The sequence below is a fragment of the Gigantopelta aegis genome, chromosome 3, assembly GCF_016097555.1.
Source record: "Gigantopelta aegis isolate Gae_Host chromosome 3, Gae_host_genome, whole genome shotgun sequence".
NCBI lineage: Eukaryota > Metazoa > Mollusca > Gastropoda > Neomphalida > Peltospiridae > Gigantopelta > Gigantopelta aegis.
This window is the reverse complement of record NC_054701.1, coordinates 15,145,417-15,159,760: the sequence shown is the minus strand read 5'-3', so window position 1 is coordinate 15,159,760 and position 14,344 is coordinate 15,145,417. Positions and strand designations below refer to the sequence as shown.

General features: G+C 35.9%; 1 protein-coding gene across 7 annotated transcripts in view; it reads left to right on the top strand.

The window, feature by feature from the left end:
• The window catches only part of LOC121367570 (cAMP-dependent protein kinase type II regulatory subunit-like), a 92,442-nt gene that overhangs the window by 11,140 nt on the left and 66,958 nt on the right, over positions 1–14,344 (top strand). For all 7 annotated transcript variants that reach the window (XM_041491833.1, XM_041491832.1, XM_041491827.1 and 4 more), the window contains exons 2-3: positions 4,933–4,974; positions 7,883–7,935. In XM_041491833.1, the coding sequence (XP_041347767.1) occupies positions 4,933–4,974; positions 7,883–7,935 (95 nt within the window). The remainder of the gene's footprint in view (positions 1–4,932; positions 4,975–7,882; positions 7,936–14,344) is intronic.

Sequence of the window (14,344 nt, the reverse complement as noted above, 5' to 3'; positions counted from 1 at the left end):
GTGCAGTCAATTCCAGGGCCGTACAAAATATAAAATAATTTTTGGGGGGGGGGGGGGGGGGGGGGATCCAAGGGGTTGGCAATTGGTTATGACTGAATAATGGACTCCTGCTAGCTTTTTCAATTGTGGGTCAACTTGCCACAATCTTTGTGGTTCACTCCTACCCCCTAGTGCAGGGTCAGGGGTTCAAAAAAATTTCAAAACAATTTCTTGCTACAGGGCAAGTGCCTATCAGATATTCACTTGTCCCATATATTTTTCCACTTGCCCATACTTCTTACAGTAACCAATTGTGTTACTCCTATTTAATTTAATACAGTTCTTAATAATGTAATAATCTTGAAAGTAATTAGCAGTGTTCGAGATTAAAATTTTGGGGCAGTATCCCAGTTGGATACTAACATTTCAAAATCTGGTATCCCACCTGAGAATTTAGTATTATGTGGGATACTGGGTTCTTGAAGTCTGGTATCCAAAATTAAATTCTGGTATCCACTGGATATCGGGATACCGTTAATCTCGAACACTGATTAGTTTTATTGCACAAATAAAGAATTTTGCCAATAGGTTACAACACTTACCCAGGAAGTACTAAATGTACATGTCTGTCCAGTAGTATCCACTGTCTTCTCTACTTGTTGATTTAAACTTTGTTTTAAATAGTAAAAGTAAAGTTTGTTTTATTTAACGACGCCGCTAGAGCACATTGATTTTTTATCTTATCATCGGTTATTGGACATCAAACATATGGTCATTCTGACACTGTTTTTAGAGGAAACCCGCTGTCGACACATAGGCTACTCTTTTTACGACAGGCAGCAAGGGATCTTTTATTTGCGCTTCCCACAGGCAGGATAGCACAAAACCATGGCCTTTGTTGAACCAGTTATGGATCACTGGTCGGTGCAAGTGGTTTACACCTACCCATTGAGCCTTGCGGAGCACTCACTCAGGGTTTGGAGTCAGTATCTCGATTAAAAATCCCATGCCTCGACTGGGATCGGAACCCAGTACCTACCAGCCTGTAGACCGATGGCCTGCCACGACGCCACCGAGGCCGGTTTGTTTTAAATAGTGTCCATTTGTTGATTTAAAGTTTATTTGTTTGGTAGTGTCCACTTCATCATCTAAATATAATTATTGTGTCGATGTATGTTGTTTGGCTGTAGATGTGGTGAGATCCCTTTCCACTTGTGAGCCATTCTTTTATGGCTGGCATTGGTTTAAAAATGTTTAGGGATTTTGGCCCATGTGTCATTATTCAATTTATTGTAAGCATATTATTTAACACTCTCTGCCCTAAAATTCTTCTCTGGGATGTTTTTACCCTGTTCATAGCTGAGAAAAGTCTCTGGCAAACAGCCATAGCTGGGCTCAAAGTAAACGAGTTCTGTTACTCTGCAAATATGTTTAAATAAAAAAAGGAAGGAAGAAAATGTTTTATTTAACAACAACTCGGCATATTTTATTTACAGTTATATGGCGTCAGACATATGGTTAAGGACCACACGGATATTGAGAGAGGAAACCCGCTGTCGCCACTTCATGAGCTACTCTTTTCGATTAGCAGCAGGGATTTTTTTTATATGCACCACCCCACAGACAGGATAGTACATACCATAGCCTTTGTTACACCAACTGTGGAGCACTGGCTGGAAATGTTTTTAAATAGTGCAGGCTTACAGGGCGTCTAGATTATGGTAGCCCCATTCCCATGGCTAGTGATATTCAATGTTGGGCTAGTAAATTATATCTATTATTGCCAGTCCTGACGGCTAGTGAAATCTTTTAGTCAAATGTTGCAGTTAAGTCTATTGTGTAAATATGAATATCCTGCCATTATTTAGTAAAATATTATTTTAAATTAAAGTGAAGTAGGGCTAGTGAATTTTTAATCGTGGCTAGTAAAGTTTTAAAATCACTGATCCCATGGCTAGTGGATTTTATAAAAATTCTAGAAGCCTGGGCTTGGTAAACAACAGCAGGAGAGGGGGTGTACATCCATTCAGTGGCATAGCGCGGGTTGCCAGCGCCCGGGGCAAGGCAAGTATTTCGCCCCCTAACCAGTGGACCGTTAGCATTCTTCAAGTCCCTTCCACCAGTCCAGAATTTTGTGCCTGGGGCAACCGCTTCGGTGGCCCCGCCCACGCTATGCCACTGCATCAATTGCAGCCTTGTATTTTTAACTTATTGAGCATAATTTATTTGTTAAAAACTATTAATAAAGCATAAAAAAATGAATATATTCATGTATGCTTAGAGGGCATCGCACCAACACGATTATGGCATAGCTAGGGCTAATGAAATCTAACTTGTCACAATTATGACGTAGGGCTAATGAAATCTAATTTCACCTTACCCGTTCATTTTACACAAACGTAGATTTACATTTGCAAAGTACTGAAAAACATTAAGTATGTTCTGCTACAAGGTTTATTATATATAAACTCAAATATCTTGCAACTTTTATAAGAATACAGTTCATAATATGTGTGCTTTGTTCAAGTGAACTCGGAAATTATGAACTTGCTTTACGCCCCCGTTCATTTGCAAAGTCTAATTTAATTTGAATATTACAATTTTAAACTGCATCCCACCTCATATACCATGTTTGCAAAGATTAAACATTTTGATTGCACACGCAAGGCATGTATAGTTTATTTGTATATGAGCTGTAAAGCGTATTGCATGCTATTTCCTAGTTTGAAGATCATCAAACCGATTATTTGTACGAATTTAGTCGAACGTTCAGTGGCAGAAATTACCGATCTTAGTCAATAATAAAAGGGGAGTAACTCTAAAATTATTATCGAACTTTTCAACACATTGTTTTCCATTTTGGTGTGTTAACGCATTAACAAGAGTTCCGATCATTCCAGCATATAGGGTTAGAGTTAGTTCTCAGAGCTATGTAAATGCTCGGACAATCGCAACTCTTTCTAAAGGTCTTCCCAAGATTTGTAACAAAGTTAAAAATATTTTTGGTGTTATTAGTCGCTTGTCATCGGGTATGTGCAGTTAACATAATTACTTGCCCGGCATGAAAATTCCACTTGGCATGGATGTCGGGCGATAGGATTTTTGATCCCTTGGGGGTGCATAAACAATCCTACACACACACACACACACCTTCCTAATTTTGTACATCATTAAATCCCACGCGGATTTGGTTGGGGTCTGGATCCCTTGCTGCTCATGATTAAAAAATGTGTGTTTTTTCATTTGTACAACTTCCATTTAATTAGTTGCATGTAGACCCTTTATTCGCACCTGTAGACATTAACAGTACGGTTATAATAAAATAAAACCTAGATTTTTATCCTCCACCCTCTTCAAGGTCTTTGAAGAAAAAAAATTGTCAAACCCATTTATTTATGATAGATATAAATTAACTCCCAAGACATATTTTCAATAACACCACATATATTTCCATTATTGTAGCATTTTGCAACCATAAGCTCAGCGATATCCATTGATAAATTGATAAACATACATTTGTATTACTAAAAGTGAAATATGATAAAAGGAAACAAAAATGTCTAAAAATTGTGACACAGAAAAGTGTTCTGCAGTTCGTATATAAACTATATTGCAGTATGGTTTGTTGTATCGTAATACTGTTTTGAGTGTATCGTTGCACCCCTAATAAATGTGTCGTAACCCATAGGTTACCAGGTCTGTATTTTGTGCTAACCTGCACATGGGTTACCATACACCATACTTACCGTATTGTTCCTATTTGTAGCGCCCGGGCGCGATGCAAAACACAAAGGGGGCGCGCTAATTAGAATACTAGAACACGTTTCGTAATACGTGTGAAAAATCCTCGTATCAAACTGTCAATGTGTCTGGCTTGCTTAGACATCAAAAGCTTTGCGGCTGAGTCACTCCACCAGTGACGTTTTCTTGTTGAAATGACGTAGCGTACCGTACATCGTCAGCTGATTTATCAAAATACATGGTACTGTGCACGTAGGCATATAGGGCCTGCGGAGTGTATTTGAAAGTGGGGTGGGGGAGGTGTGTGTGATTGAGACCCCTCATACTCGCCCACTTCATTTTGTCACCCAGTCTGAATATATTTTAAACGGTGTTACGGTGTCGGTGTAAATACCTACCGGTATGTTTGTACTTCCGGTTTTGAACAGCGTTAACGGAGTGTCGTGCATTCATTCTGCGTGGAGATAACAGCGACATACATTTGATAAACGACATGTGCGACATACTGTTCACCCATACTAGTGTCGTAGTGCTTCACCTGTTTGGATTTTATTTGTTTACCGATTATTGTCATTGCAAGTCGGCAGTTTTACTATTTTACGGGTACCGTTTCATGATACACTTCTCGTGATCATAGGGGGCGCTTATATTAGAGGGGGCGCTACAAATAGGAACAATACGGTATTTCGATGTCTGTTACGTCTTAGTTATCTGTCTTTTCCGGGATGGGACGTAGCCCAGTGGCAAAGCGCAGTCAATCTGGGATTGAGCCCTGTTGGTGGACCCATTGGGCAGCCCTCTATATAGCAACTGATTTACAACCATTTTTTTCATTTGTCTAAAACATTTCATACTATCTGTATATATTAAAACAATTAGAAGTAGGTACCAGATGGCACCTTGATAAAAAAAATTTTAACGTAAAAGGCACTTGGGCTATTTATCGTTCCAGCCAGTGTACCACAACTGGTATATATCAACGTCTATGGTGTGTACTATCCTGCCTATGGCATGGTGAATATAAAAGACTATATTAAAAGTACAAAAAGTTTGACATCCAATGGCCGATGATTAATAAATGAATGTGTTCTAGTGGTGTCTTTTCTGAGACACAGAGTGACCCCCCAAAACTTTGTGATTCAGCAGTGATTTTTATTATTATTATTTTGTTGTTGTTTTATATTTGTAACACTATTGGTTTCTTTTTTACAGAGATACCACCACAGTATAGGAATACAAATAGAAGAAAATCAGGTTTGTTTATGACACTTTTCATGTACAGTTAGTATGAAACCCTACATACCATAATTTACCTGCCATCGTTCCTGCCAGAGGCTAAAATGGGTATGGCACCAAACCCAAACAATTTTGAATTTCCTTTTTTTAACTTGACCTTTTGACAAAATTAATTACTCTATCATTACTGTATGATTTTCTTAACCCTAACCCTAAATTTAACCCAATTTCTTTCTGGGAGAGGCCCACCATACCTACTGTTTACTGTGGTTGCATTCAATTCCATAACGCCATATACCCAAACATTTCTTTCTGGCAGTATCAAACCCCACATACCATAATTTACCTGTACAGTATAGAAATACAAACAGAAGAAAATCAGGTTTGTTTATAACTCTGTTCATGTACATCTGTTATGAAACCTCACATACTTGGTCTCATTTAAAAATAAAATATAACAACAAAACAATTTATAAGAAAGTCATCTGAAGTTTAAGTTCAGGTGTTAATGATTACTTTCTATGTTAGATTTTATGTAAAGGTTATGTGACATACAAGTCTTTGTGATTTTGTCAAAGGTGAGATGAAAACAGCATTGTTGGTTTATAAAATTATACGTTCATGTTCTAAATAAACAAAAATGTTACCCGCCTGTTGTATGGTGTCAGTTGATGTGTTCATCATGAGTTCATACACCATAATTTGTTAGAAATACTTAACTTGATGTCATCGTCAGGTCTTTATCAGTGCTCGCAGATGAACAAATTTTGATTTATTCAGTTATCATATACTGTAGATCATAAAGTATTTGTCAAGCGGGATGCTATTGAAATTTGAGGTTTGGTATCGATATCAGTAATTTTTTAGGTGATTTACCTCTGTATCGGTATGGTATTTGGTATTGACACAATACCGGTATCAAGTGCAGGGCTCAAAATGCAGTGTTAGTACATGCACCAGTGCATGCTGATTTTTGCGTGTGCATGTAACTTTTAAAACTGGGTGCACGCAGTGCATGCTAATATTTTTCAAGTACTATGTATTGAGTATACTAGTATCCTGTTGTCTACCAGATTCAGATTCAAGTTGTTGAATTTTGCGCATGCATTTCGTAATCTGTTCGCCACATGAAAACGATAACTTTTATCTTATGGGCGCATCCATTTGGTATCCCATAATCCTACTTACAACAATGGCGCCCTTTTGGTCATTTCCGTGAAATATATTTGCGAAAATTGCCGGCAATATCTCGGTTATATCCGTGAACGGTATTAGGGAAGGTGGTTGAGTCCGACTTTGGGGTATTCACGCACATAACACAGTTGTTGTCGTCACTAACAAATTGAACTCCGCGAGATCTGTGATCAATACAAAGCACCGTAACTGCCTTGAACAGTTTCGACCTCTTATATGGGCACTTGATCAGATGATTGCAAACGTGCAGGTGCGTTACTCGCGTAGTTGACTCGAAGTCAGCCAGTGATTATTTCAATCGCAACTTCTCGTCGAATTCCGTAGGCTAATTTATATTATACCAACAGATCTTATCGAGTTAAAAATGTTGATAACTTGCTTAATACAAAACACAAATATTCGTACGTTTCTGTAATAGGCCTATTATAGATTTCTGTAAGGCATTTACTTTGGGTGAAATTTTCAAATTTGATCAAGAATCGGTAATAAACGCAGTTGTATAACGTTCCAGTACTGTTAATAAATAAATATAGGTATTGCCGAATAATTCCGAATAGCATCGTATAAAAACAAAAAACGAAGTTGCCTTATTTTTGGTGCATGCAGAATTTTAATGGTGCATGTAACTTTTTTTTCAGCATGCACCTGGTGCATGTAGATTTTTTTTTTCATTTCTAGCCCTGAAGTGGTATTTTCGGCTTTAAATGCATGCCTCAATAAAAATCGCAAAATAAAATAAAATTCCATACGCAAGTTTCTCATCTTGATTTATACCCAACCCCTTTTTTGCACTTGTGAGATATATTGTTAGTGCTTTACTACATGGCTGCATAAAATGTTTCAATACCAACATTTTGGTATTTTGAAGTTTGGTCAGTATGGTAAATCGGTATTGACATGATACTGATACCGAACAGTATGTACGGTATACTGCCTAGCTCTAAATTTTAGCAATCTTAAAATTTAGCGAAATGCAAATAAGTGACATATTAGCAACATCAAACTTTAAAATCAAAAATGAAAAACAAACCAATATGAGTTCAAAGTAGCGTGTCCACTTGTGCACACATCTTGTGCAGACACATTTTGTATGTATGTCCATTTATGCAGTTACCAGTACAGTTTTGTATGCACTTTTGTGTTTTTGAGCACATTTCCATATCTACCGTTATATGATCCAGTCGTTAAAAACCTATTCACAGCTGTACATCAGACCAGTGGACACGCTACTTAAGTTGTAGGGTCATCTGAAATAATATTTTTGACCAATTTTAGCATTATGTAGCTTACAGACAACTTAGTGTTGGTTGTAATCCTTCTGTATGGAAGACAAAATGATGAATCCAATGGAATAGAGTGATATATTTATATAGATAGTCTCTATTCACTTTGCTTTGTATATTCCTTCCTGAAAGGGTCATCCTGCTGCACATATATCAAAAGAATAGTTTTATAATCCTTTAAAGCCAACATTAATCATATAGTAATTATTTTTGTCAAATGGTCATCTGAAAAAGAAAATCTGCAAAATATTTTGGATATGGCACCATACCTTATAAATATTTTGGGGGGATGTTATTTTACACGTTTTACCTTCTAGCAGAAACCCTGCCTTAATAATAAAATAATACAGACAATTTAAATATCAAAAATATTTTTGTAATATTCCAGTATGGTTATCTACTTGTACAATGTACTTTGATAATGTTAAAATCCTCTCGTTTTTTTGCAGTTGCTTCTGAAACGTATGACCCAGAAGCTGACGATGATGAAGATGACTCGAAGGTAGGAGAATATGATATTTATTAGTTAAGTTTATCTTGAAATAGGGCCAGGATTAAGCTCAGTCGGTTGAGTGCTTGTTTGTGGTGCTTTATCGTAGTATTGAACCACATCAGCGGATCCATTCAACTGATTTAAAAAAATAATAAATAATGTGTTTTGTGCAGTGTTTCTGCCAGAAACTTTAAAAACTTGGGTCTGTCACTATAATAGAAATCTCCAGTTTAGTACTTTTGTCTAGCATAAAACTAGAAATGGTTCATTTAAAAAAAACAAAAAAATCTTCAGTTTTTGGTCCACGGTTCGATTTATTCATGATATGTTTTACAAGTAGTACAAGTACACTAATTATCATGCATTATTTTTAATGGTCAAAAATAATTCTAAATATAAAATTATATCTTGACTAGAAAACAAAAATTACATTTCTACCATGCCATGTTAGCGTGTTGGATCTAGGATATTTGGGCAATGTGTCCCCCAGGATTTGAGTTCAGAGAGTTGGCAAAATAATTGGGTGGCGGGGAGAATGCTAGGGTATTTAAAAAAAAAAGTCTGTTGTCTTTAGATGCATTCTTGAGTGCATAATATATGGATGTCATGTACACATTATAGAAGTCTAACAGAAAGATATATGTCAAGACATTTCTGTAATGTTTTTTATTACTTTGATAAGAAACTGAACATTTTGAGCTAAAATTCTCCGACATTTACTCAAGTGAAATATTTATTATATACTGTTTGCCTATTAATTTGTAATATTTGCCATATTTTTGATCTCACAAAGGAATGCAGTATTTGCAAGTGAAGTGAAGTGGTTTGTAGTGTTATCGGTTGTAATTATTTTCTGGATAGTTTCGTAAAGAAAACTGAGAATGTCCAAAGTCTGCATATTCACAAGTTAAATTCCTATTTTTACTGACATGTTTTGCCTCATTGCATATCTTTATTTATTGTATACCAGTAAATCAATTGAAGTGTGTGTGTGGAAAAGGGGAAAATCAAAAACAGAAAATCAGTGCCTCTAGATCACTCTCCTTAAATAGTGCTAGGCGAGCAAGTGCATGAAGCTTTTAATAAAATTGATTAACAATTTATTGCAAGTTGATCAATTGCTGCTTTCCTAAAACTTTCCAGGCAAGTGTGGAGGGGTATGTGAGTGATCACTTGACTTTCCTGGCGAAGACCGAGTATGTGTGTACGTCACGTGTTAGACAATTATGTGCTAATAATGTATTATAGAATGAGCCAGCTAAAATGGAGGGAGATCTTTAAATAGTATGCAATTTTTCGAGTTATGTTTCTGATAATAAAATTTATTCAATTTTATATTGTACATACAAAAATCAGAAATTTGGTGAAAGACCGCTTAACCTGGTATAATGAATAATGTTTGTCTCTCCTTTATGTTAAAGATTTGCGTTTATATGAGTTTCTCACAAACTATAAGTCCTAGGTCAGTGAAACTTGGTTTATAGTTTTAGCTATGAATGTTCTTCATAGTGCACCAAAACATTTGTGGTAGGCGAGACGTTTAATCCTGTTGGATTCTTCTTTAAAAATATATTCTCAAGTTTCTACCCCAATATGTTGCACCTCATCATGGTGCAATGGGTTTTGTTTTGTTTTTTCAAAAATGGTGATAATAAACATACATTCTCCATTATGTCTTGGAAATTTTACAATTTTTCAGACATCTATGATAATGTTTTCATGTCATCAGTGTTTTTATAAAAGTGTCATCTGTGATAAATGGTGTGTTTACAGTTCAGTGCAGTGGTGTGTTGTGGTTTTCTAGTGTGTGTGTGTGTGTTCTTTGTTTGGTCATGGTGGTGTTTTACCATTGTTGTCAGCAGGTTTTGATGTAAGTTGATAATCTTTACCTTTTCTCCATGCAGTTTAAATGGTCTGATCATTATGTTTAGTTTTTGTGTTTTGAAGAACATGGATGTGATTTTTTACTGTTAATTTAATTTATTTGAATTTTTTAAATATATATATATATATATATATATTGATGTTGATAATGGGAGTCCAGGTTTGAAATGAATCTTGCAACCCGATAGTACTCCACTATCTTGATCTGATAGTTTGATTGTGTTGCAACTTGTATGTTACATAAAATGTAAAGATAAAATGTACTTTGACAAATATATGAGTTAAAAAATATTTCAGATCCAGATTGTTGGTGGGTGACTTAAATCTATTGCTATTTTGAGAAGAGTGGGGTTTTACTGATTTCTCCTGATGTAGCATTGAATTTTGGGATTTATTTTAAGTATTCCACCAGAATCATAAACATGATTTAATATAGACATTTTGGGATTCTGTCTTATCATCTTACACTTCCAACCCAAAATCTGAGATTTGCTGAAGCATGGAATCATGCAAAACTCACTGCCTGTAATGTAATAGAAAACTATAAATATGATCCCAGGTCAAGATAATTAAGACATTCCTTAATGTTCGTTTAAAAGTTTCAACAGTCCATAGCTACTGTAAGAACTAACCAAATCCTAGAAAATATGAAAACTGGAATGCTCTTGAAAGTGACAGAGCCGTAATTAATTATATTTCCAATACATGTACTTTCCTACCATTGAAAGTCTTTATACTGTGGTCTGCGCTTCTGTCTACATCTGCAGTGGGAGATAGCCTCACATGAAAGCATTAATAATAATATCAATAATAATATCAATCAGTAAACAAGCAACCTTCAGTCTACTGGAAGGAAGCATTACAGAAATCCTTGAACAAAGGCTAGGTCTACTATATACAAAGGCTGGGGTTTTGTTTTATGTGTATCAGGAAGTAGAGAGACTGGGGTCTTATCTTGAAGTACATCTAGGCTGAGGTTTTGCCCATTTTTGTGAAAATGGCCTATATACTGTATGTATAAGCTGGAGCCTTGTATTAACAGGAAGTACATAGATCTTTGGTTTTGTGTTATATATATATATATATATATATACAGACTGAGGTCTTATAGTACAGGTATTGAAGTACAGACTTGGGTCTTGTACTGTGTGTATCAGAAAGTACAGAGACTGGGGTCTTGTATTGTGTGTATCTGAAGGTACAGAGACTGGGGTCTTGTATTGTGTGTATCAGGAGGTACAGAGACTGGGGTCTTGTATTGTGTGTTTCAGGAGGTACAAAGATGGGGTCTTGTATTGTGTGTATCTTTTTTTTTTTGAAGTACAGAGACTTGAGTCTTGTATTGTGTGTATCAGGAGGTACAAAGACTGGGGTCTTGTATTGTGTGTATCAGGAGGTGCAGAGACTGGGATCTTGTAAATTGTGTGTATCAGGAAATATAGAGACTGGGGTCTTATATTGTGTGTATCAGGAAGTACAAAGACTGTATGGAACGGGAATGTACAGAGATTAGGGTCTTGCATTCTAGGTGTGTATGAAGTACAGAAACTGGGGTCTTGTATTACATGTGTATTAGAGTACAGACTGGTGATTTGTTTGACTTGTGTATTGATGTACATAGGTGGTGTCTGGCTATACATGTGTATTAGAGTACAGACTGGTGATTTGTATGACTTGTGTATTGATGTACATAGGTGGTGTCTGGCTATACATGTGTATTAAGAGTACAGACTGGTGATTTGTATGACTTGTGTATTGATGTACATAGGTGGTGTTTGGCTATACATGTGTATTAAAGGACAGACTGGTGATTTGTATGACTTGTGTATTGATGTACATACCGTATATCGCTGTGTATTAGCCGACTTTTTGATACAAAATTTATCAAGTCAAAGGCTGGGGTCGGCTTATCTAAGGAGTCAACATTTTATTGGAAATGTAAAGTTAGAATAGTGACGTCACGGCTCGACTCGATCTATTGTCATTATTGTGCTCTGCATTTCCGCTTTCATAAAGGTTTAATATTGCATTTTAACACAAGCTATTACAAATAAAAGATATTAAAATTGTATATATATGTTCATCTTTAATAAATGTTGGTGTTTAAAAGTTATTTAGTAATATTTATCTGTTTAAACAACAATAAATGGTGACCGATCAAAACAATTTCGGAAAACTTCGCAGGTCACGTGTCATTACAAAACTGCTTACTAAACCGGTGAACACGTTAATTGTTCCAGCTTCATTTGTTTTGTTTGTCGGCTTGGGATTAATCGACACGGGTGGTTGGGTATGGTAGGGTATAGCCGACTAGTAATGAAAAGACCGATTAGCACAATCAACAATGCAAACAGTCACTGTGTTTTTAACGTGTGGCTGCAATCAAGAATGTTTAGGTATATTTCGCTATCTTGGTACTTATATTTTACGAGAAATAAATTAACCGGACACCGTTTCTATAAATAGAAATCGGCTACTGCTTCCGGATAAGTTTGCTGTGACAAATGACGTTTGAAAGCAGATGTACTTTGTCATTTTGTAGAGACCACACAGACATCTGACTTGGTTAGTTTTATATAGGGGGGTCGGCTTATATACAAGGTCGATAATTTTAAAGCCGATTTGGAGGGTGAAACTAGGGGGTCGGCTAATGCATGGAGTCGGCTAATACACAGCGATATACGGTAGGTGGTGTTTGGCTATACATGTGTATTAAAGTACATAGGCTGGGATCTTGTCTTTCTTGAAGTCCAGAGAGTGTGGTGGGTGTGGTCTTGTAAAAGTCTTTTTAAAAAAAACTAAATCGCTAAATTATATCTGGGCATATAAATTTGTCATTTCTGTAAGCAACCTAATTTCTGACAAATATTTAGCCAATGAAGCATCTTCTGTTATGGTCGAAGAATATACAATCATGTGAAGTCTGTATTGTTTTATAACAAATGACCAATGCTTTGTTGACCTCAGACAGTGCTATAATTAAACAGTGCTGGAATAAGCTATTGCTGGTCAGTTTCTCTGATCAAGTCTGTTTGTGTGGGCAGGTATCTACAGATAACACTGATGATGCTTCTGTCTTGATGGATTAAAACTTGTTGACGCTGGCCAATCTGCTATGAGCAGGATGACAAGGGTACTCAACACACAAATTGCTGTCTTGTATTGATTGGTCTGAGAGGGGTTTTCTCACAAGTTACATTGCTCATGCTCTTAAAAGAAAGGATTTCATACACAAGTGGTATGAAAGTAACAATGGCTTTTTTTTTTTTTTTTTCTTTCTTTGTGTTTCGTTGTCATTGCATGATTTCTCCTTTGTTTTTCTCCATTCCATATAGGCTTTCAGTGTATTTAAATGTAAAGGTGTGTTTGTGTGGGTTGTTTCTTTTGGTATGTTTTAATTTTTTATTATTTTTTTAATGTTTTTATTATTTTTTGCTGAAATGGAAAGTTATCCCCTCAAGATGCTGTATTTATTCTTATATCAGTGGAAACATCACAGTGTCTTGGTAGCATCTGTGTAATGATGTTCTTCATAAATTGGATCATCAGTCTGTAGTCATGTAGCATGAGGATTCCATGCTAAGTGTTTTGTCAGTTATATGTAGCTAAAGAAGCTTTTCCTTCAGAGCCGTCTCATCGGATTGTTTACCTGTAATCTCCACAGCTTCAAGATAAACTGTCATCTCACACAAGACTGGTACATGTACCCACTGGCTTTATTTCCCTCCTCAGGCAGTAGGTTATTTTTGTACCAAGTCAAACTCAGAATAAGTGCACAGTTAAATATATAGTATACCAGAGGTGGGGGCGGTAGCCAACAGTCGGGGGATAGCAGAGCTACTTGCCATATTCACCAGTTGCAAATTTGAAAAACAATTTGAAATAATTATTTTTGATTTGGCAAAATAATTGTATGTAATAATTGATATTTTGTTAAAAAATAATTGGGTTTCTGCAATTTTTTAACTTTAATAGATAATTTGATGAAATGTTCTACTCGCCCAAAGCTAGCCTTGAGCATACATGGGCCAGTGTGTTCGGTTACAAACTTGTTATTTCTATAATTATTAGTGTGAAATTTATGCAATCAAAGTTTTCTTGTATCTGATGTACTTTCAGCATTGACGATTGATGTGCGAATACATGGGTGGGGGTGGGGAGGTAATGATAAAATGTACAAAAGGTGTATTTATGGGTGTAAAACAATTCCAATATTGTGTGTGTGAGTGTGTGTGTGAGTGTGTGTGTGTGTGTGTACTCTTCAAAAAAAGATGGGGGAACTGTAATAAGAATTTACAGTTACCAAAATTGTAAGGTATATTAGCTGTGGGAAATGGTTATATCATAATAGTGAATTAATTGGGGAAACATTACAACCGGTAGTTCAGTATTACAGTAGGTTTTATGACCACCAAAAATCTTGAAGGACGATTTGGGTCAAAAGTGAAATTTGAAAGTTGACGGGTTTTTTATCAGTAAATCGTAAATTCAAACAATAAAAATGACTTAAAACAAAACAATAACAACAGTATGA